A 24,247-nucleotide genomic window follows, 5' to 3' on the forward strand; every position below is an offset into this window, starting at 1 on the left:
ATCTCTCCAATAATAGTTTGTTTCAGACGTGTCCTACTGCAAGAAGAAGAGCAGTGGATAAAGTAGAAGAAGTTCTGTCCCAACCTCTGGGACTGTTTATTTATCCAATTCAACCACTGGATCAAACCAGAAATAACTTGTCCAAATAATAAGATTCATAGAGTGAGCATCTTCCAAGTTTAAAGCGACCACTGGAAGTTAAGATGGAAATAAACGAAAAGGGAAGCGGCCAGTAGCATGTGAGAGACAGCAATCTTGGCCTAGTGGCCTATTTTTTGTGTAGGATGGGTTGTATGTAATGTCATAAACTTCCATAGTGATCTCCACTGAGACTCATTTATGCCTATATTTACGTGAGTTTTTTTCCTTTCTCACTTCAAGGGAGTGTCCTAATTAAAGTTTACAGTCACTCAACTTACATAAGTTATGATGCTCTAGAGCAGTGGTTCTTAACCTGGGTTCGATCGAACCCTAGGGGTTCGGTGAGTTGGTCTCAGGGGTTCGGCAGAGCCTCCGCCGCGGAGGTCCGGACACACTTGAATTATCGTGTAAATTCGTGATGACACACACGCCCCACTTGGCCATCACTGGCTGCAGATGATCATGCTACACTGCTTGGCCAATCAGCGTTGCGGGGAATTTAGTGCGCGCTCAGTAGTCAACGTGTGACTGTCGTTGTAGTACGTCGTGTGATTTCTTTAATATTTTATCCATATTAACTATGTCGAACTGGTCTCTCAAAGGCAACAGCAGAAGTCACACTGATTTGCAGGTATGTAATTTGTTGTGAGTTTATGCATTGTGTTGGTTTTGTTCTTTGAACAAGGTGATGTTCATGCACGGCTCATTTTGTGTACCAGTAAAAAACATATATATGTCTTGAATTTGAAAAAAATCATATTTTATTTTTCACTAAAGAGGGGTTCGGTGAATGCGCATATGAAACTGGTGGGGTTCGGTACCTCCAACAAGGTTAAGAACCACTGCTCTAGAGTAAAAGGACAACACAAAACATGTTACACATGTAACTTTCAAGAACCATTTATTTGAGTTGATACAGTACTACAGAGGCATTGTGTTGAGTAGAAATACACCCAAACGGATGAATTAAGACATTTTATAAGATTTGAGGAACTCTTATTGATTTGTTACTCTTAAAGATACACACTTTGAGCACCGCCTTCACAATGAGATGATACCACTCTGTTTTGAATGAACTTACGTGATATTTTTGTGTGCGTTACGTTCTGAACACAACACACTGTCCAAAGCAGGCCAAGGCATGAACATGGAGCACTCTGACAACAAATTAAATGGCTTGATCACCAATAAATACAAGTATAAAAACACATTGATAATAATTTTCATTATCAAAAGAAAAAAAAAAAAAAAGATACCAAAGGCACGCAACTTAATCCACCTTGGCAGTCCAGGATCACCAACAGATAAAAAAAATAAAACCAAAAACTGTGGCAACAAAAGCCAACCATAGTAATGAGCCATAACCAAAATAATACTTAAATAACATAATAATACTAATTTATTATTATTGTCATAACAATATCCAGTCAAGTTTTCCTATGATTAGACTTTCTGCTAACTAACAGATATGCACCAGTTATTTCCAGTTTGGCAGAGTTAAAGTTTCATCATCAGATTCTTTCCATTGCTTTATTTCCTTTTTCTCCTGATGTTACTCCAGCAATTTTGGACTTTTGGATCTCCCATACTTTGGTAGAGGTTGAAATTCAATTTTTATAGGGTCAGCAGTTAATATATTAGTACATATGTTTGCATTTTTCCCTATTCCAATTAATATTTGAATCTATAAAAGTTATTTTTTTGCCATTTTTGGAGGTTGTTAATGGGCTTCTTTAACCCACAGGGGAACCAAAACGGGGGTGGGGGGGGGCAATGAAATTACACCAATTTCAGATCAGATTTGCCTGTTCTTGGAGAGAAAATTTAATACTTCGAGGAAGGAAGTATCTTCTGCCATAACATAAAGCAATATAAAGTTTCTTATATTTTGGAAAATCAAAAACAGAAGCATAATAAAACAAAATACTAACATAGTATAATTTTCTCACTGTAAATCCAGTTGACAATAAAATGCAATACAAAAAGGCAGTAAAATGCAATATAATACGCAGCGGGTCTTTCATTTGAATCAATACCCAGGACCTTTCCTTCACACGAGCGGACCACTGAAAACATTCAACATGTGATCTTTTTCCTTGGGGTTCATCTACTGCATGGTTTTCCATCCACATCATTTGATATTTTGGATGATGTCAGTCACCGTTTCCCCACATTTTTTGCTGCTGTTGAAGAGTGTAACACACTTTCTAAGGCCATACACAAGAACACACAAGTCACACACTGACCCTCAAGACAAGCTGTATCAACAGCCTCCAGCATCTCAAATAAAAACCCGCATGGAGAAAAAAAAATAAAACAGACGTGAGTTAAAGCCAATGTGGGGATGATTTCATTCACCATTGGGGATTCCCACGTCAAAGAAAAATCTGAAGGGCTCTCATTAGACCCTGACCTATCCATTCCCCTGAATCATGTCAAAAGCTTCACCACATCTTTGGTATAAAACAAAAACGTTCCATCTACTCGTTCTACTCACTTTCTTTACTTTCACTACTCTACATTACAATACCTTCCAAAAAAATAAATCTAACTCCTCGACCTTTCCTGTGTTTTGCAGGGAAGTCCTCTCTAAATCTCAGCACCGCTCCGTGCATCACTCTTTCACACTCTTCTTTTCCCTCTAGCTATAAATCTCTACGCGCTGCCTCTATCTCTCTCTCTCTCTGTCTGTCTCTCTCTCTCTCTCTCTCTCTCACTCACAAATGAAAACAATAGCTGGCTAATTGTGCTTGGTTGAAATAATGGAGTAGTATACACAGCTGGAGGGCTCAGCACGGACCGCAGATCCCACCTGTGCTGAGTCGGGCTGGGGTTGATAGAGATCTCTAGCACCAACACGTCTCCGGCCGCTGTCTGAGGAATTTGCTGTGTCATCAGCAGGCTAAAACAAACCACCTTACTTAGCTCTTTTGAAGAGCTTTGGGTAAAATATTAACCGGTCTGACAATGGAAAACACCTTACTTGTCTTTGGTTAAAAAAAAAGAAAGAGCCTATTTGATCAGATAGCCCCGTAAATGTGAAACAACAAGGCTAAAAGAGCCAGGCACATTCCAGGACTGTGAGGTGGTGTCTGCGCCATCTCCCTTCACTAAATGTCCCACTAGGTGAGTCCCTCCAGACCTCTGGTGCTGCCAGCAAATCTGTGCTCAACCAAGCCACCTAAACTGCTGACAAACCAAACTCTGGGCTTAAACACTGACAAAAGAACAGAGAGGAGATTTTTTTTGCGAGGCTGCCTGTAGATGTTGGCATATCTGTGTGTGATTCTACTTGTGGAAAGAACGGGGTGGGGAGGAGGGAGACGAGACTGTTTGATCTCAACTGTCTCAGATTGACCTTTGAACCCCAAAACAAGTAAGGCTAGACAGCTGTGTGCTGGAGGCCCTGGGTCTCTCCACATTCACAAACAACATTAAAAAAAAAAGCACAACTGGTGACAGGTTGGCCTGGCTTTTCCCTCCACTTTAAGGAAATGACATACATAATTTTTTATTATGAATCAAAAAAGGCACTTCCTACATATTCCCTAGTATCATACACATATATAGGACATACGCTTTTATGAAGGTATAATTGCCTGCATGTTTTACATGTGCAGACGTAGTTATATATGCTGAGTATATATATGTTTCTCATAACTGAGCAACATAATTATATATGTCAGTTCCACACAAAGAGTTGGAGACAGGGAGCTTTGGACTCTTCCAGTAACAGCCAGCACCCACCAGTTTTGCAATTAAAACTAAAAGCTACAAAAAAAATATTAATAAATAATCAGCAATGTCAGTTATTTTTGGAACAAGACCCTGGTTTGTTTCTTTTCTAAAAGGAAGTAAAGATCACAAAAGCATGTGCTCTGTGTGAGTTTTAAGGTGCTTTTGTAAACTCAAACTCAAAATGGGTGGAGTACAAGGAGAGCCAACCAGTCTCTGGTTGCTGCGTTTGTGATTCTAACTTGCCTTCTTGCTGAATATGTAAACATGTTGAACACAGCAAAGTCTATGGGCGGGCCAAGAAAGCAGAGTGGGTGGCATTCTCTCGTGCCAGCTCCTTCTCTCTCCTGTTCACAAAACCTTAACTGAATTTCCTCTGGCCGGAGAAGTGCACCTAAGTGTGTACATTTGTGTGTGTGTGCGCATGCGTGCGTGTGTGTGTGCACGTAGATATATATATTTTCCATCAAGACTTCAGTCCCATTTGAAAAGCCGCAACTCCCAAAAAGGTGTATCCCAGTAACACACTGGTCGTTAATGCCACCCATATACATCTGTGCACACACACACACGCACACAAACACACACACACAGTCAGGTTTCATTCCCTCTGCTTCTTCTCTCTCTGCTACCCATGTGTTAGGTGAGGTTGCTGCTGATGTCCAGGGCTTGCTGGTACACCTGAGTCATGTCCTCCAGGTCCCCCAGCAAGGAGAAGCTGCCATTGTCCCCCGGGGAGCCTTTCGTTTTGGAGCCGCGGCTGAACTTGGGTCCCTGGAGCGGCGGGGCTGCCTGGAAGCCCTTGAAGTTGGCGAGCTGTAGCAGGTTTTCAGCCGAGACACACGCCCTGATGTTTGGGCGGAGGTGGGGGGTGGAGGGATGCCACTCGGCCCCGCTGAGGGAGCTGGGCGACAGGGACAGGTTGGAGCTGTCCTCCCCTACTATACTGGAGGGCCGACTCTGACTGCGGGACAGACCAGAGTCGGTCGATGGAGGAGCCTCACCAAGAGCTCCGGCCACTGCCGCCGCTGAGGGAGGCCCGCTGTAGGTGGAGTACTTGCCGTTTCGCTTCAAGATGCCTTTTCTCCCCATCACTCTCTTGGGCGGGGAGGTGGCTAGTAGAGACATACTGGCACCCCCTAAAAGCTCGGTGGACTCGCTGCGCTCCGGGGAGGAGTAGTACCCTGATTCCCGCTGTTGGTTGTTCTTCAAGATGCCTTTCTTTGGCAGAGAGGGCACCATCTTAGCTGGCGAGCCTCCTCCCAGAGCCGGCTCCTCTTCCTCTCGATCTGGACTTGAGGCCTCCTCTCCCCCTTCGGCTTGTTGCGGCAGCGCTGCCTGGCCCAACTCCACTTCCTCCAGACTGGCAGACTGCTGCTCCCCCGTGACCCTGGTCTTCAGGATCCCCTTGGGTCTCTTCAGACCTGGCTTGTCCTCTGCTCCACAGTGGGTCTGTTCTGCCTCCACATTTTCCTTCTTGGACTTTTTGGGCCTCTGGCGCAGCAGCTGGGGCATGGCAGCAGCTTTGGCTCCAGAACCACGTGGCTCAGTGCGGTTCTGCCAGTCGATGAAGCGGGCCAGCATGGGCGAGCCTCCGTGGTCTCGTTGGGTCTCGCAGTCACACACACTGTTCTTCCAGCCCCAGTTTACCCACCAGTGATTGGCTATGTCCTCCACTGTAGCCCGGCGCTCAGGGTTCACCATCAGCATCCAGCGGATCAGTCCACGGGCATCTGGCAGGAAAACAAAAAACTATTTGTAACATGTCTCATACTACACACTACTCGACATAAAAATGCGATTTGATAAAAGTATACTGTATGAAATTACACAGTACTGAATGGAGAGGTGGAGTGTGAGTGTGACACTGTAAGGACAACCTGAGTACTGTCTAAATTCAAAGATGACTGGGGTGGCTGTGGCTGATGTTGGTTTTACATACGTTTATCAGTTCAAACCAAAACATAATGCGTCCTTGATTATATAACACAATAAATGGCAGTGACATGTCATTCAGAACTGACAATGGCTTGAAAAACAAAATCATTTTCCAGTCGCTCTGTTCTTCAGGAAAAATTAACTTTAAAAGGTTATCTTTAAATTCCACTTTTTACAGTTTGGTTCTTAGTGACCTGGTGTCTAACCACTTAAACAATGATTCATCAATAATGAATGAATATGGTTAAAAAAAGGGAGCACAAAGACAGATTTGTAGCTGAGGTGTTACTGAGTTTCTTTTTACTGTCTGGACATAAATGGCATTGAGCATCATACGTAATGGATTGTGCAGATTCTAGTATGTGTGTACATTCAGTGCAGCCTGATCCATATTCCATTCAACAGTTTATGGACCAACATCTCAAGTATTTTCTGGAATTTACATGAAAAGATCTTTATCCAATTTATAGACAGAAATTCAGGGGTCAATGGTTCCTCGCTGACCTCATCTACAGTCCAGCTGAAGTCGATTTGCAGAGTATAGTTTATGATATTGTTTTATAAAGGGCGGGTGTGTCTTCCTATCAAAACAAAAAACACAGAGGCAAAGGTTCCTGCAGTACCTGAGGACTGAGTGGGCTCCTTGTACTCGCCGTTGCTAATTTGGCGAATGAGGTTCTTGTGGTCTCCCCCATCGAATGGCATGGTCCCATAGACCAGGGTATACAACAGCACCCCCAGAGCCCAGCTGTCCACCTGGTGAAAATGAAAACCCGGTCATAAGCCAGTTCATTCGGTCATATGCAGAACACACACCTGCCACTTCATGAGATGTGTATACACATGCGGCAAACAATACAAAAGGTCAGGTATATTAGATCTGGAGTTAAAAAATGAAAATTCAGCATTCCAGGCCCTGTTTTGATTTGTGATAGACTGCATTATAAGGAGTAATATCCTTGAGTTTACTTTGACATTAATAAGCACTCCAATCACTTTTTCACACTAACATCACACTAACATCACACAACATCTCTGTTAAAGAGACAAATGACAAACACCAGTAGTCTGAAGGGAAATGGCCTGTTTCCACAAAGATAACCCCTGATGTGGCTTTCTAAGTAAGCCGTTACATAACACTTTGTGTCTGGGGCATGAGGAGGTGCAGAGCCACAGGGGAGAGTGTTGGGAGTGGAAGAGTGTAATGAGTCCAGCAGAGAGTCGTGATATCCTGAGCCCCTGAAGACTTACTGGAGACACGCTGCCACTCAGTGATCTCCAGATGACCTGTGTGTGTGTGTGTGTGTGTGTGTGTGTGTGTGTGTGTGTGTGTGTGTGTGTGTGTGTGTGTGCATATGCAAGTGTGACAGAGAGGGAAATGTAATGTGTGTGTGTGTCTGTGTTGACTGTGGATAGGGGAGGATGAGATGTCCTGAGGAATGAGCTTCTGATGGTTGTAGCTGAAGCTTTGAGACAAAGTCCAGGAAGAGGAAATCCGATAGAACCAGTTTAGGAACTGGTGTACTTCCTCTACAGCTCTGGAACCCACATCAAGAATGTTTCACTCTCCTGTTGCCATTGGTCCATTCCCGAGGGCGAGACAGGGCACGCACTATTGTTGTGTTCTATTTTTGTTGCCTGTGTTTGCTGTAATTTGTGGCCTCACCCCATCTGGGGTTCTGTAATTTCGATTGCAATCGGACTGCTGTAGTTTTTAGCACTCTCAAGTAAATTATAGTGAATTACACTAAATTGAACGGTTGGACTTGAATATCTAAAAATGCAACTTTTTTTTCCCCCTCTGCTGCTTTGTTTTATGGAACTGATGCAGTTTTAGAGACAACGCCCTTCAGAGTGCCTCTGGAATTGCCAGATAAGTGGCTTTAGGGAGACATTTTCACTCTCTCCTTCACCAAAACTATTTGACTTTGACCATGAGCGGCTTTTTGAGGCTGTGGAGCTCATTCCTATCCCATTAAGCTGAAAAGAAAGTGAGCAGAAACTATCCTCCAGTTCCTCACTTCAAAGGACCCAGATACTGCAGGAAGGGGAGGACTGGGGAGGGATGCAGACAGTATCAGAGCTGACCTACTGTGGAGTTTCAAGAGAGACCTCCCTTTGACTGGAAACTAATAGTAATCCCATCAAAGAAGCAGAAAATAAAGCCTCCTCACCACTTTGTGTACGGCCTTATGCGAAGATGATAATCAAGAGATAACAATGATAAAAGCTAAATAAGGAGGGGTTATACCAAATTTAACAACCAGAGAGGACAATACTGATGATGACTGATATAGAAAAAGGAAAATCCTTTCCTGGAAATTAAGTTCACACAAACAGCTGGGGTTTTAGTCATTGTCATTGTTTGGTTCACGGGTCCTCACCTCTGGGCCACGGTACGGTCTCCCATTGACGATTTCTGGTGAAGCGTAGAGCGGACTGCCACAGAAGGTTTGCAGCAGCTTGTCCTTGTGGTAGAGGTTTGACAGCCCGAAGTCAGCAATCTGTGGAAACAGGGGTACGTGTGAATTTTACACTAGCCACGTGATTGTTAATCTCTCGTACAAAGTTCATTTGAGGTAAGGTATTACAGTCGGACGGGTAACGCATCACAGATCAAGGAGCAAACTTACCTTAATATTACAGTTTTCATCCAGTAGCACATTTTCCAGTTTCAGATCCCTGTGCACCACTCCATTCTGAAAGACAGAGAAAAAAATTGAGTCATGACTGATCTATCTATCAATGTATTATTCATGCGAGATGGATCCAAGTAATAAACAGTCCTTTGTATTAACAGATGATTTACTCTGACAATGCTAGCTTGAGGCTCTCAGGGGAAATCAAGGCAGCCTGTTGGTCTAGTACTCTTTAATTGGTCTTGTCCCTTCTGGTCTCTCTATGCTGACATCTGCTGTGATTTTCTTTTTTAAATCGACTCACATGTGTCATATAAACATGAGCCTGTAATTACCACCGTGTATGAATGATGTTCTCACAACATCTTTGGATTAAAAAGAAAACTATGCTGTTAATGCCTGGGTTTGAAAAAAAAAACAACCTAGGAATTAACATGTGGTATGCAGACAGACAGAACCCCAGCTCAGATGTGGAGGAGTGACTTCACCCATCACTCACCCCCCACCCAGGGTTGCGCTCTGCGTGGCATCTCCTATTGGTTATTGCCTGGCAGGGAGCTCGTGTTCACATGACCCTGATTGGTGGATACAATGAAGAAATGGTTGCTTGCTTGTTGTGTCAGTGACTCACACCACCCCACCCGGCGGGAGGTTGTGCATGGTAGTGATGATTCATCACTCATGGCTGTCTGGGACTCTCCTATCTGAGGAGAATGACATCATCCCTATCTTCCAGCTGGGAAGAGTATGACAAGGGGGGAGCCCATCCAAACAAGCCCCGGGACCTTGTGGGTTTTGATGGGAGTTAGTGAGGTGTGGAACAGGGGTTGACATGGGTGTGGCTGGAGATAAATCTCTAGGGAAAAGCTTTGGGGGTATCTTGGGACATCAATTTGTGTGCCAACAGATGAGGCCAGAATTAAGGCTTGTATAGTGCACTATAGTGCACATGAGAGCGTTAGCCTGAATTAAGCTGGCCTGTGTTCCATCTTCACTCAGAAACAGATGTCTCCTCAACACCAGCACACCAAGAAAAGCATACTGTGTAGGGCCTGCAGATTAACTGGCTATATGGCTGACTGTGGAGGTGCATGGTTAATGTTACAATAAGCCTGGAAAACAAAGTCTGGATGTGCGTGAGAGGAGCAAAGAGAGATCTAAGGTGACCAGAAAATGAGTGTGCGTGTTTTTCCTCTCTGTATGGTATGGCATGGCTTTTCTCACCTTGTGGCAGTGGTGCACGGCGGAGACTATCTGTCTGAAGAAGTGTCGCGTCTCTCGCTCGCTAAGGCGCCGGCGCTCGCTGATGTAGTCATACAGCTCGCCCTTGCTGGCGTACTCCATCACGATCACAATCTTGTCCTTGTTCTCAAACACTGAGAAATGATAAGAAAACAATTGGAGTCTGTTAATATCTGCTTGCAGGAAAATACATCTATATTAACAAGAGGAGAGGAGGGAGGACAACTTCTAAAGTCAATCCAGGTTCATTTCATCATGTTAAAATCACAAATGGACATTGTTATGTAAAATGCAGAGTAAAGCCCCCCCCCCCTTCAGTTTTGGAGAAGGAATCCAAATTCCAGAGAAGCACATTACATCTCTACACTTCTCCCAGGGTTACATCACCCAAACCCCACCTCATGTGTCTGGCTCCCTCACAACATTGCCGGGAGGGGCTGTTAACTCAATCAAGCCCACTCCTCCGAGACCAGAGCGAGTGGAGAGCAGTGAAAACAGAAAAGAAGAAAAAAAAAACATGAACCAGGACAAGAAGAGTTCCACCATAGCGTCAAGCAATGCCCTGGACACATCCCATTTTGACTTTGCATCATGTCACCATATTTCACAACACACTCCCACATTCCTAACCACCGTGTGTGAGCATCCATCTGATGGGGAAACTATCACATAAATTACAACAACACTTTATTGCGGCATCAAGGTGGAACTCCCCCTCTTTGCAGTAGGATTGGGCTCATTATCACTCAGAAAAAATAACACATTACTCATTAGTAATGAGCTAAGAACAACTTTTTATTTCAAGATTATCACTAAAACTCTCACATGTTTCTGTGTGTGACTGAAAATGGAAACCAACTACCACTGTTTGCTCTCCATCTTGTCAAAGTAGCGACAAGCTAGCTAGCATCTAAGCTAGCTTATACACCTGACAGGCATTGATCTTAGATAGATAGATAGATACTTTATTTATCCCCTAGGGGAAATTCATGACATTACATGACCAAAACAAATGAATTAATAAGGAAGGACAACAATTCCAGATAATTTAACTTCAATCTGGCTTTCAGAAGCAACAGTAGAATGGTGAAGATATATTTTTGTGTATAACAGTATCACTTGAATGAAAACGGCGACTTGCTACACATCTGGTGACCGGGGGTAAAGCAATGTTATTACAGTTGTATTACTGTAATGCATTTCTATCCAACTGCAGCTCACCAAACGTATCATTCTGTGTCAGTATTTAGCCTCCTGGTGTATAATTTCAGCTTGGCAACTTACTTCTCTCCCAGCGCCTTGGCATGTAGGGAATGAAAATGGTTAGGCAGAGAGAGAAAGAGAAAATGAGGGAGAAAAAGACCAAGGGAATACTGAGGAGATGACAACAACAGAGTCAGCCATGTTGCTCCGTATTGTGTGGGTTGATTTTCCCACACAGCAGGGTCACCGGGGTGAGGGCCTCTGCTTTCTGCACCCTTGAGTGAGCACCTTCATAGTTTGTCACACTACTTTCCTCACCCTCCCCTCTCTCCCTTACCAGGGTCCTTTTAAAGATATAATCCTCTACAAAAACACACAGTTGCTGAGTGATGGTAATGCTCCCTTATTGTGACTGTCTGGCCGCTCGGGAAGTAACAGACGGGACATAAGCCAGAAACCCGGGGGGGCAGAGTGGATCCAGCCCTCTGATTGGTGGACGGAGTGGTGACCTGGGGTGACATTCGCAGTGATCCGTGGTGGGGTTGTGCTTGGAGAGCCGATTCTCAGCTTGCACTCCCATTTACCTTTGACCCCTGGTGTTGAAGTAATTACCTGGCTTACATAACTTGGGTTTGTTACAGCCCGTTTGGTACGCCAGCCACTGCTACAGCCTCGCTGTCACTCACTGGGCTTTGTTTGTAGGTCAGACCTTCACATCTGACTAATTAGCACCTATTGTCCTATTGCCTGCACTGATGATAGGCTGCTGTTAAAAGCTTTCTTAGGGGCAAGAAGCAGAGTATAATTACAAAGTGTAATACAGAAGATTAGTGGACTAGTACTGATGCAGACAATAAAAAGGCAAACATTCATAAGTGCATAGTTTTGAGGTTTGATGTATTTTAATGCTTTATTAATAGTTTTTTAGCCCTGAACTGGACTTAACTACCATTGCAACAGATCCTCAGACATTAACTTACTATCTAGGTGTGTGTCACCCTTAGAGAATGCAGTATAATGAGTACAATAAAAGTTGTGGCTCTTTATTCACAGCAGGGTGGTTGGTTTTATGTCTGCTCTAACTTTATATGTCCTCCTCAGTTCCCTTTTCACTCCTAAAGGAATAATACAACATTTTAGGGAAACACTTATTTGGTTTCTTGCCATGAAATTAGATGAAAAAAACCCAGATTAAAAACGATACAACTTCTGGTTTTATAGAGCGTCATATGTCCGATTCCAGAAAGTCACATAGTTCAGCTAAGCTAACCAGCTGCTCGTGTCATATTTACTATGAAGACATCTTCTCATCTAATTCTAACTCTTAATTATTCCTTTAACTTTTCTCTGACTCATCAGGCTTAGATTTACTAATCCATCTGTCTCTACAAACATGGAAATGCCAGTAACATTTATGAATTTGTGCATTTACAGCATTCTTCGAGGTTGACTCTTTGTTTTAAAAGGGGGGCACTAGAGTACATAGTTATGCCTGCGGAGCGAAGACCAAAATCTGCTTTTAAATGCTCCGCACAGCATGCTGATGGATGCAGAATGTGAGGGAGTGGTAAGAATCAATCCTCACACACACATCTGGTTCAGCTTTGCTTCACACAAGGCAGTAGGCAGGGGCTGTTGAAGAGGGTGTTGCCGGATACACAAATCTCTGGGCCTCCTATATATCTCTAAAGCAAGGCTGGGTGGAGGCCAGGCCACAACAGTAAACACTGGGTTTGAGGAGAAACACTAAAGAGTGAGAGCAATGAGTCTGGTTGAGTATGCCGGTGGAGTACGCTGCTTATAAAGGACGGCAGCACACACAGGAACACTGTACAGGCTCCTCGGAGTTCATAAAGCTGGTGTACTTTTAATCATTCTCCTACAAAACACATAAAACCAAGCTGCACTTGAGCCCTCCAGCTGACTCCTGGCGCGTTCCCATGACAAATAGCGATGTTTGTCACATATACACATTGCTGATAACGACCTGGGGACTTTGAAACTGAACAAAGGACAGTGGGTAAGCCAGTTTGGGCAGTGGCACACAACCGGTTGCCATTGTGCTAGGGTAGCTATCCTGAAAAGGGCATTGAAACTGTTGCTTTGTTGACACAGGCATAAAAATAGTCACGAGTCACAAATCATATGAAACCGACTCACACTGCAGCGCCTTGTGACTTTAATTACCTGCACATAGGTCCAGACTACGTTATGAGACATGATTAATTGCAAGCGATATGTTGAAAAAGTTCGGTGGGAATTGTTCAGCCTTTCCACTCTATGTTTTCTTCCAGAAAGGTTAAGGTCATTCGAAAGGGCTCATATCAAAAAAGGAGTAAGTATGTGCTGTTAAAGCCTGACTTGAAGGCTTTGATATTTAGAGAGTTGCTTCCTGGGGTAGATATATGTTGACGTGGCTCCAGGGAGGGCTTAAGGCCTTTCCTCCTTCTGCATAGCACTGGACCGGAGTCAGACAGGGTGCAAGCCTGGGTGACTGGGGTCAATCCAGTGTCTCCCTTGCTATATACACACACACACACACACACACACACACACACACACACGCTCACAGGCACATACACACGCACACACACACACACACACACACACACAAAAAGTCTGGTTTCCAGCTGCAGTTGTCTCTAAGTATCAGCAGATGTCTGGCCCTGAGATCAAGACCAGAGAAGACAAGGGATGAGACCTCTTAGATGTGGGAGAGGCAATCCCTTAGAATACCACCCCTCTTATACACACAAACCTACATGTGCACACACGCACACACGTGCGCGCACACACACACACTCACACACTCACACACACGTGTATTCAAAGCCATCCAGACTTTTACTGGCCCAGGCGGCCAGACGGAGCAGAGAAGATGAATAACATCCCAGAGCTGTAGTCCAGGTCTTATTATGACATCTGCATGTCATAACATGACAATCCTGAAGCTCAGCCACGAGTGCTTGAATGAGCTGAGGGAGGGGTGAGTTTTGGACATGTGTGTTTTTGAGGGTTCCAGTCAAACAAATGTGTACGATTTGTCATGAATGTGCGTGTAATGACAGACATGCAGCAGACCCTCACCTTCATATATAGAGATGATGTGCGGGTGGCGGAGGGATGACATGATCTCAATCTCTCGGCGGATGTGAACCATGTCCTGTTCATCCTTGATCTTCTCCTTCCGAATGGACTTGATAGCCACCTGGAAACACAAGAAGACACATGATCAGATGACTTAGAGCGAAATAAAATGCAGATTTCAAAGTAAGAGATACTTGCTTAAAACACAAAGTCCTTGTTTTCACTTAACAAGGAAACACAAAGTCCTTGTTTTCACTTAAACTGGTCACATACATATATCAATTTCATTTGTGAAGTTAAATGACCACAGAAAAACTGTAAAATGATACTAGAGGACAACATATGTCACATACATTATCTTATCAGTGAACTTTAAAATGTACATGTCTCTTGCAGAGTACATAAGGGATGCCTTGTGATGTCTGTCTGTGTCTGTGTCTATTGCTTCATCTCTTTCTCTAATAAACTCTGTGTACTTCGTTCAACCTCATTTACCTCCCACCTCTCAGGGGTCCTATAGAGCCTGTATAGAAACCTTTGACCTCATCGCCAGGCCTCGCTGACATGACAGCCCAATGAGTCAAGCAAGTAGAGGTATCATCTTAGTCTCACAATGTGTAATTTACTCAGCCTCCTCCTTTCTGCATGAAGCAAAATGAGGGAGAGAAAAAAACAACTGAGACACATGGTGCCATAATGGAGGCTTGTTTTGTACTCTTTTAGGGCCAGAGCCTACATTTAACCAGGCATTAGTCAGTGTTTGGGCTGGACCTGTGATCTGAGCCCACCTTTCTCTCAACGAGAGATCAGATAGACAAATTCACATGAGGGGGTTTCCATAGCAACTGTCTACCTGGGTGCAGCTATTGTTACAAAACAAGACTATGATTCTGCAGCCACGCGAGCACACAGGTGCTTTGTGCTAAATGCTAATGTCAGCATGTTCAGCAGGTATTATGTTTACCATAACATTTCATGGCAATCCTTCCACATTTCATTCAGAACCAGAAAAGTGCAAGAGGAAGTAGGCCTCTTCTTCTGGATCCACATGGATGACTATACAGGATTTCATGACAATCCATTCAAATAGATATTTGAAGAGATATTTCAGTTTACACCAAAGTAGTGGATTGACTGAATGATAGGCCAACACTGCAATCCACTGAGCTAGTGGGGACCATAAGTATCATGAAAAAGAGGTGAGCAAGGTGTTAAATGTTCATGATTTCTGGAGGAAGGAGGGGAGGCCTCTGACCTCAGAATGCTCCTCCATAAATCAGTTGTCAGTATTAACGTACACAGCTGTGTTTCCTCCACTGTCAAAAAGTCCTTGAGAGGAAACTAAATCACTGACTGCTCTCTTATTTTTAGTCATTCTGATTAAGAGCAGTTAATGGCCTACTTTTGAAATAGCCCGAAAATGTGGCCTGCTGGGAGTTTCCTGGCGAAATCAGATCATGAGAATGAGCAGGGGTTGCGGAGGCGATTCAGTCTAGTTGCCTTGAAACGGGTCTGCTGCAGGAGATTCAACAAATACACTTGATTTGACAATTTTTCACTGTCATGGCAATGCCACCGGGGTAAGAGTCAACCGCAACTGGATGCATTCAAACCTCTAGCCTATACACTCCTTAAATGAGAGGTTAGCGGCCTTCTCCAAATAAACCCATGGAGAGTACACAGTCTAGCACATGTCACTATAATTGTAGCCTAAACATTCTGGATTGAGTCCTGGGTTTGCTTTGATCCGGCCTGTATAGAGTCTGTTCGCTCTAAATTCTGTTAGTTTAAACTTTTGTCCTCTCCTAGCTAAGCTGTGTTTTCTGAGGAGCCCAGCTTTATTCCATGCAGCAGAAACCACAGGCAGTAGCGAGTGCCAAGCTAATTACCGTGTACATCAATAAAAATAACCCCAAACCGGAATAGTTCCCTTCCAGAGCAAGCCTTGATTACATAGAATTTAAAGAAATGATACCATAATAAACAAACGGGGGTCCAGGGGGTCCGCATGCTGTGTTCCTAATTGGTAAAAGTTGTTTGTCTTAACACTGTTGTTTTCCTTTACCTCATCAGAATCATTAATCTTATGACCGATCCCCAAAATGTGAGTAACCTTTTTGACTTTGGTTTTTATCACTGAAGCAGAATGTGAGTTGTCCTGCGTTTAATGCAGGAGTTCATTAATTTTCAATTTAAGCTACAATAGAGAGATGATGAAGAAAAGTTACATGCAAAGGCAAGTCAAATACATCTGTGTGACTGCTGCCTAAAACCAAAATGATCTTTGCTCCTAAAAGGATAGTAATCAATCTTTAACAGCCACAAACCTAATTCCACACTGTATGCTAGCTCATTGACTGAGCCAGCTCTCCCACATTGGGCTTGAGACACAGCCAGGTATCTCTTGTGTATCTCCTCATGTTCCCTTGCCCCGACCCCGATGTGGATCATTAAACAGGACTGCAGATCAGCCACTTGCCAGCTGGCCGGGCCGGCTGACACAGCTACGCTTGTCCTTAAGTGGATCCCTATTACTGTCACTCACAGTAAACAGGCGCCGCACTACTGCCCGCGCTGGCCCCTGCCAGGTATGGGGCCAGCCTTGTCTGCCTGCCCCCACACCCACCCCACCCGTCCACATCCCCCACCCTCTTGTTCGCAACAGGGCTTGTTTGAAGTGAAAGTCCACGTTTCGCTTCAGTGGAGCCTGACATCTTCCTGCACTTTCTCAGGCCATTAAAATAGATGAAGTATTCATCACAAGCTCACCCGTCCCTGCGTTTTCTAAAGATCATGATCATCTGTTGTGTTGACTGTGTGCTTGAGTCAGAGTTAGATGGTGTGTGTGTGTGTGGGGGGGGGGGGGGTAAGGGATGATGAGAAGTTTTCCAGAGAACTATATTCTTAAACACAGCCAGGAATCATAATACCTCATCAATGGCACCACATATAGCAGAGGAACGTCAGTGTTTTCGCCTCTCGCGCACCTCTCCAGTGAATCCATTGTTGAGGAATGATGTAATCTGGTGCTTTAAGCTCATATTAATATGACTGTGCAGCCCCTTTAACTGAGGCCGTCCCTCTCTTGTTATAGTGGTGGGCTTCCCTGTGTCTCTATGCTAACTGTCCACCCCCTTCTGTCTGTGATGGATCCCCCACACAGGATATTAACCTTCCCCTCCAATCTCATTTCCTGCTGGGGATGGCCTTTCATGTGTCACTGCCCATTTTAGGCCTGGCTGTCACCACAACCTTTTCACTATAGTCATCTAGATAGCAAATAATACATTAAGACACACACTGTCTCTTTGTATCTCTCTCACAAGTGTACAAACATGAAACACATCTTCTGGAGGCAAGAACAAACACATGGGTCTGTGCATGTGTCACATATCCCCACTATGATCTCTATGATCAATTGCACTTCATATAATGTTGGGTTTCCACAAGGCTGCCAAGCAGTATAACATACGGCTTAGCAGATTAAGGCAGACAGTCACTCAGTTCCACTTTCGTTGACACACTGAATGTGTGTGTACATCTAATCAATCTTCCTCAAGTGCCTTGAGTTTATTCCACACATGTGCAAACACAGGCACACACAAAACTTCCTCAGCCTGCGTCCTCACCGAGCTGTATTTCTGCTCTTCTCATTTGGTTCGTGGAACAAACCTGTAATCGGGGAGTCGCGATGATTGCATAACAGCCTCACCGCACCGCTATATCTGCCATATGGACACAAGGGACTTCCTCTGGGTCAGGGGTCAAGCAAACTCTAGCAATGCAGTGCCAGACACACGTGGCCCGTGAGGTGGCCGGCAGTCATGCTCTGCTGGTACTCCGTGTGCAGAGGACTCCCCTAACAAACTCCCACATGAAACATAGTGATCTGAGGAAGTCCTATACTTTACTGCTTTTATTTTAGGTCTGAGCACTATGCACGGAGGAGTACTGCAGATAACAGGAGAATGGAAGGCATTAGGCTACTGAGTGCTGACCTACAAAGCAGTATTTGTGTGTCTCTATATTTTGGGTGTTTGGCTAAGAGATTACTTTTAAACATCAGTCTAACAAGGTATGCTTTATTGCATGGTTTTAAAAACATTACAAATGTAAGCAAATGTAGACCTTGTATCAAACTCCTTCAGAAAAAAGTATCCAATGAATCATCTACAGCCAACTATTTGAGCCGGCTGGAGTTATCTGAGGGAAACAGTATCTCACTCTCACTCATGTCAAAATAAAACACTTTGACCTGTCCAGCATGCATACATTGTGCAATTTTACAGTGATAGTGAAAGTAAAATACTTCACATTAGAGTTGCTGCCATGGCAATAATGAATAGAGAAACATAATAAAGAAAGGACAAGGTGCCCAGTGGGACAGGCCAAGAGAGAGTAAACACCACCGGAGGGTTTATGGTCCCGCTACCAAGCATGGATTTGCCAGGAGCTATGAAACCACTAGGGGACATTGTTGACCTATACTAAGCCAAGCCCCAATCCCCCCCCCCCCGGCATCCTCCACTGATGGAAAGATCCTCATGTCCTGCCAGGATGGACACAGGGGTCAAATTTTGCCACACGTGGAAACATTTTGGAAAGATGTGCAGAACACTAAGGACATATCAACAGATGGTGGGATCACTGTGGCAGAGTATGCCAGTAACTTGTTTTTCATAAAGAAAGAGAAAGTGCTGGGCTGACCCATGACCACACTCACACCCTCTCTGTCAAACACAAACAAAACCGAAAGGACAAACTCCAGATCTACAACACTCAAGAAACAGTGAACACAACATGTGAGTGGGCCCTTAGCAGTATGTTAACTGGTTTTCATGATGCTCACTGGGGTCACTGGAGTCAAATCAGTCAGTCAGTAGCCGGATTTGCTCTCCAGCATCCGGTCGTGTGCCCCTGCTTAGGACAAGGCGTGCGCAGCCACAACTCCCCGGCCCCATGGGGCTTTTTGAGCATGGGGGGAATTCCCAGCAGGGGAAGGAGGTGCACACGCCTCTGTTGTGTGCGGTGGCTACTACGGGACGTTACAAAAGTATGCATAAAGCCTATTAGAAACCATCAAAGCATCATGACATATGTTCACAGTCGTTTAAAGAGAAGTGGCTCACCTCTCTGCCGGAGTGCCGCTCAATGGCCTTCTTGACTTTGCCATAGGTGCCTCTTCCCAGCGTCTCCAGCAGCTCGTAGCGGTGTTTCAGGTTATGCTTGTGGTGGTGTTTCTTCACGCCCGAGTTTCTTCGTCCATCACTGCTTGCCAGGAACTCTTCGGCGGAGCTGCCGGCAGGTAGTGGTGGAGACGGAGGTGGACGTGAGAGGTCACCCCCCGCCGGTTCGCCCGCTGAGGTTTGGCCTTTCTTGGCCTCGGGACAGGTTGCCCCGCGGTGGGGCGATAAATAAGGGGTTTCCATCTCACTAGGGAAGTGTTTCAACAACCTTCCCACTGTTAAATATTTCAAACTACCTACTTAAAACAAATTGATAATATAATACTTATAGGCCTAATAATAGTAATAATAAATAAATAAATTACAAGGAATAACGCGTAGCTTGCTAGTCATATTATAACATGTGGAAACTAACATTTCCAGATTGTCTTGATTGATCAGTTGGCTTTGATCAAAGCGAACAGAGATTTCTCCTCCTACCTATTCATGTTATTATCGATATATAATCAATCTACTAACAGATTAAGCACAAAAAGTCTAAGAGGACATCATCGGTCTATAATAACCTGATACATAGTCCTGTATCGTATCACTGGATAACAATTAATTCTAGTGCCAATATTGTAATAAAAAATATGTGTTCAGATTTCGACAGCAGGCTGCATGTCGGAAGCTGAGCACGCTTTCGATTTAAAAATGATACACTGGCTATAATATGTGTGCAAGCGCTAGTCCAATAAAAGAAAAATGCCTAAATAAATTGGTCTGATCTCCTCACTCTTCAGTTGACTGGCATGATCTAGCGGTGGTTAATTCTGGCTCGTTCACATTATCTGTCATCCTAAACGCTGCCAACATCACCGACTCACATCTAAAAGGCGAGAAAGCTGCGACGAAACCGGCGTTTTGGATGAAGATGACCCTCATTTTGTCCACGGCCCAGGTGTCGCCCCTCATTCATCTGGACTCTGTCTATTGTGCGACTGCATGCTCCGTGCCGTGGTCGACGGTGGTAGAGGTGCGCTGTGATCGGACACTATCTCGAGCTGAGACGTTTTGGATATTGCCATGGTCGTTCTGCTGCTCCCCTTCTTCTTTTTTCTTCTTCTCCTTCTTCTTCGTGTGCCCTTCTTCTCGTTTCTCCCCTTTCTCTCTCTATCCTCAACGTGAGAGGCTGTGAATAAGGAATGCGAGAGGATCCGAGACCGGAGGCGGAGTTAACGCAGACCTCCTCCTTCCCTGTCTTCTCCCTTCTCCCCTTCCCTCTTTGTGCTCCCTTCCCCTCTCACATCTCTGATATGACTGACGCCGATCAGGGGCGTAGCCAGGAATCATGTGCGCAGGAGGTGACCCCCCTACCCCCCCACCCCCCCCACACACACTTCAATGTCTTATCCCTATTGTTTGTCATCCATCTTTCTCAAAAATGTTTTACCATTCATAACTCAAATACAGATACCTTCATGAGACATGTGGACATCCTTAATTGGGTGACATTTTAGAAAATATAATGAGAGATGAGAAGATCCATACCACTCTTCCTTTCGTCCAGTGAATATTAAACTACATCCATTAGCTGATTATCTAAGCATACGGACTGAAAACAGGGAGAAACAGCCAGCCTTGCTTTGTCCGAAGTAGGTGTGTTGTGATATAGCGGTATTGACGATAACCATCATATTCAAAAAATTCAATATTGATATTTTGTTAATATTAAACATATGATAATACCAGGATGGCAGATGTTAAGCCTTGTGCATCTTTTGTTTATCAGTTTATCTGGTTGCCTTTTCACTATCTATCAAGTGTAGGCCTAATAGAAGCTCTCTCCACCTCCTACACCTGTTTTGAGTCTAATTCATTTGCCAAAAAGAGACAAAACACACATAAACAAAGTTAAAGATGAATTTACTATTGATATGGTGATAATATCGTTATCATGTATTCTTTTGGCCACATTAATCGTGCTGTGAAAATCTGATATTGTGGCAGCCCGAGTTTGAAGGCAGCAAAATCAGCCTATATCAGCACCTTCAAAGCTCACTAATTAACAAATTATCAAAAAAATGTTATGTAAAAATGATGTGCTGGGCTAGTTCTTGGCTCTATAGTCATCATTTGGGAACCAGACATTTAGTGTATCTTCCAAAATGTTAAACTATCCCTTAAATTCCTTGCAGGTGTCCGGTAGAGGTAATCTGCACTGAAAGACAAAAAAAGACCTACGTGCTGCTTGCTTGATCCCAAAGGCGTAGACACAATTGCCAGTGTAAGCACACCTGTATACATAGACAATTTTGTGATGAAACATCACACAATGATCTCCTGATTAGATCATTTACTAACTGACTGTTAACAAAGGTAATCAATGTTCTACATAAAATACAACGATACATCAAATCAGAAAACTGTAAATAAACAAACAATAGTGGGAGAGTTACAGTATTGATAGTTTTGAATAATTAGCCTCTTATACATTGATACATACCACAAACTATTTGCACTAGCCGTAAGGATAGTCTTCAGTGTTCCACACACTGACATGTCATTCATACTGTGATCGCTGCTTAATGTTTTTCATTTTTTGTCTACTTTTTTTTTTATATTTGTAGTGGAAAGTTAGATAACAGGAAATGCAGCAGTTTATTGCTTGCTTGTTTACTGCTCTCTGACTGGTCTAGTTGACAATATAGGATTTGGTAATTATCATGACAGCACTAGCTGGATTTTTACAGGTACAGTTGCAGTCCACCGATCTCAAACCATGGCTGTTGTACTCTTCTTCTTATTATTATAGTTTCAAGAAACTTTGTCTGCAGTTTAGTCAGTTTCAACTGCAGAAAAGTTAAAGCACTGTGCACAAAAGTATGAAATATGTAAAAATATACATTTAATGATTATGAAAGGCATTTTAGGTATGTTATGTTACACAGTACAATGTTGAGCAATATTATGATTAATAACAGACACACACAAAAAAAAACACTGGCTCTGTTTGCTATTGCAATGTTCATACACTTCCCCTGTGTCTTCTATACATTCATCACGCCAAATGAATTCCTTTTTGCATCTGGTTTCCATACTGAAGGGGAATGGAGATGAATCTCAGAAGGGATTATCTAGTGATCTATTTTTCTCATGTGGGTTGCACTGTACATACATATGTGCATACACACGTGTTTGTTACCTGAATAAACAAAAAGTGTGTTGACAGATCATAAACCAAAGAAAAAAGTGTAGCGTATAATAACCGATGCCTCTGAAACAGATCATTTCCCTCTCTATACTTCTATGAGGATGTATTGTGCGTCTGTGGGACTTAATTTTGAGTTTACATTGACCTTTCTTCTATTCAGGGCACTTGATAATTTAACATGTACTATAATATTATGATGAGGAGATATTAATTGATTATAAGATAATGTAAAAATGCAGGACTAATATAACTTTGTGCGGAAACCAAGAATACATGTTGAATAAAATAAGTGTGTTTCAAATTGTAGGGAAGTTTTCTCTAAAGACATCATGTTTTGGCAGCTCAAAACATTTTGAATATATGTCATCAACATGTAAATCTATGTTTATTTCATCAGTCTTGTATGATTTCAAACATGTCTGCAAACATTTTTAAGTTGACATGCTTATTCTCTGTAATACGGGCAGGGAGCCACTTCTTCTTTTAATGCCTGAAGGCACTCAGAGGAGATAACCTGTTGCAGCCAAACTCCTGTCTAACAGTCAGATTCTTAACTGTACTGGTGCTTGCTATGCTTGTGTATTTTAGCTGCTAATTACAGAGGGGAAGTTTAGGCCCTTGTCAAACACCATCTGATTAAGCAGGGAATCAGTTTTTCCCTTATGATCCTCACAATAGCTGGCTTAATTTCTGAGCATTCATGGCATTTGTTGCCATTAAACAGGGTTAGCAGACTGTCCAGCAATAGCAACACAGACTGAGATTAGAATCTGATCTGATTCCTTCCTTGGCCTCATTTGCACTCTGTGGCAAAGACTGTGGCTGTCTAGTGTACCAAAAGTGCAACCACTGCCCTCTTGTGGTGGAAGTAGGGTCATATCAAAGGGACACAGAATGAACACAACCAAAAGGTTTTAAGTGCTGGCGGTGCCTAACTACATGAAAACATTATCAGCTTGCTTAGATATGACGAAATCAAAAATGGGTTTGATCATTGAGCCACTGTAAACTGTTCTCATCCAGCACTCAGCAAACAGCTACATGTGCTTATGAAACAACTCTGGGCAGCACCTGTGGAAACTGCTGGAATGGTTCTAATGTAAACCCCCGATGTTAATGTCATATCAGTCTTTTAAAGTCACACAATTTTAAACCAACTACATAAAAATGCCTTTTGGCAACAGCTGTATATCAACATAATGGTTCTGCCATCCAGACCATAACACTGTTTTTGCATGTTTTACTGCTTTCTGCATGTCCATTAACTACAAATCATAAATACCTCACCTGACTGTTGAGCACTTTCCAAAGAAAAACTTTTTTTTTTTTCTCATAAGATTTGGGATTTTTCCCCCACTTTTTAAGGAAGAAATATGGCAGTGTGAAATCAACTTATTGCAAAATAACATCACCAGTTTAATAACACTGATGGACAGTGTGATTTTGATAAAATGCTCCAGAAAAGCTACTAAATGGACCTTGTGGCAAGACTGTTTTGTCAGCTCCTGTTTACCAGTTTAAAAATGAACATCCAATTTCAATTTCTAAGCCAACAACAAGACATCCTTTAAGCGCTCAGAGAGATTTCAACATCTGCAATACCACAACGACTTCATCTGCTGAGGAAGATTGAGTGATACAACTGAAAATTCTGATATGTCTTAGTCCAAACATCTTTAAATTTGAATCCTTTAAGCAAAAATCTAAATGAATTTGAGTTAAAGGGATTTAGTGTCCAGAGGACTCACATACTTGGTAGTGTAAAGGAACATTTCATAAAGTAGGACATAACACTTACACACGATGTAACGGAAAGGTTAAATTAATCAGTTAAATGTGGAATTTTCTTTGTTTTGTGAATTTTAGCTGGCTAGTCCAAT

At 43.2% G+C, this 24,247-nt stretch overlaps 1 protein-coding gene across 1 annotated transcript; it reads right to left on the bottom strand.

Annotated features, from left to right (window-relative positions):
* Positions 1-1,025: 1,025 nt before the first annotated feature.
* nuak1b (NUAK family, SNF1-like kinase, 1b) lies at positions 1,026-20,459 on the bottom strand. Its single transcript, XM_056387385.1, has 7 exons — positions 19,115-20,459; positions 13,986-14,106; positions 9,678-9,829; positions 8,448-8,513; positions 8,199-8,318; positions 6,438-6,570; positions 1,026-5,609 (listed from the first exon to the last, which is right to left on the bottom strand). The coding sequence occupies exons 1-7, from the start codon at positions 19,412-19,414 to the stop codon at positions 4,516-4,518; spliced, it is 1,986 nt and encodes a 661-aa protein (XP_056243360.1). The 5' UTR covers positions 19,415-20,459; the 3' UTR covers positions 1,026-4,515.
* Between the last annotated feature and the right edge of the window lie 3,788 nt (positions 20,460-24,247).

The sequence above is a fragment of the Seriola aureovittata genome, chromosome 10, assembly GCF_021018895.1.
Source record: "Seriola aureovittata isolate HTS-2021-v1 ecotype China chromosome 10, ASM2101889v1, whole genome shotgun sequence".
Classification (NCBI taxonomy): Eukaryota; Metazoa; Chordata; class Actinopteri; order Carangiformes; family Carangidae; genus Seriola; species Seriola aureovittata.

What these genes read in the sequence shown, in the direction of transcription:
- nuak1b (XM_056387385.1), bottom strand. Translation starts at nt 19,414, where the DNA reads ATGGAAACCCCTTATTTATCGCCCCACCGCGGGGCAACCTGTCCCGAG. An exon ending in CATCATCTCTATATATGAAG is followed by an intron (nt 9,830 to 13,985) that starts GTGAGGGTCTGC and finishes ATCATTTCTCAG; the next exon opens with TGTTTGAGAACAAGGACAAG. An exon ending in GACCGTACCGTGGCCCAGAG is followed by an intron (nt 6,571 to 8,198) that starts GTGAGGACCCGT and finishes CATTTTCACCAG; the next exon opens with GTGGACAGCTGGGCTCTGGG.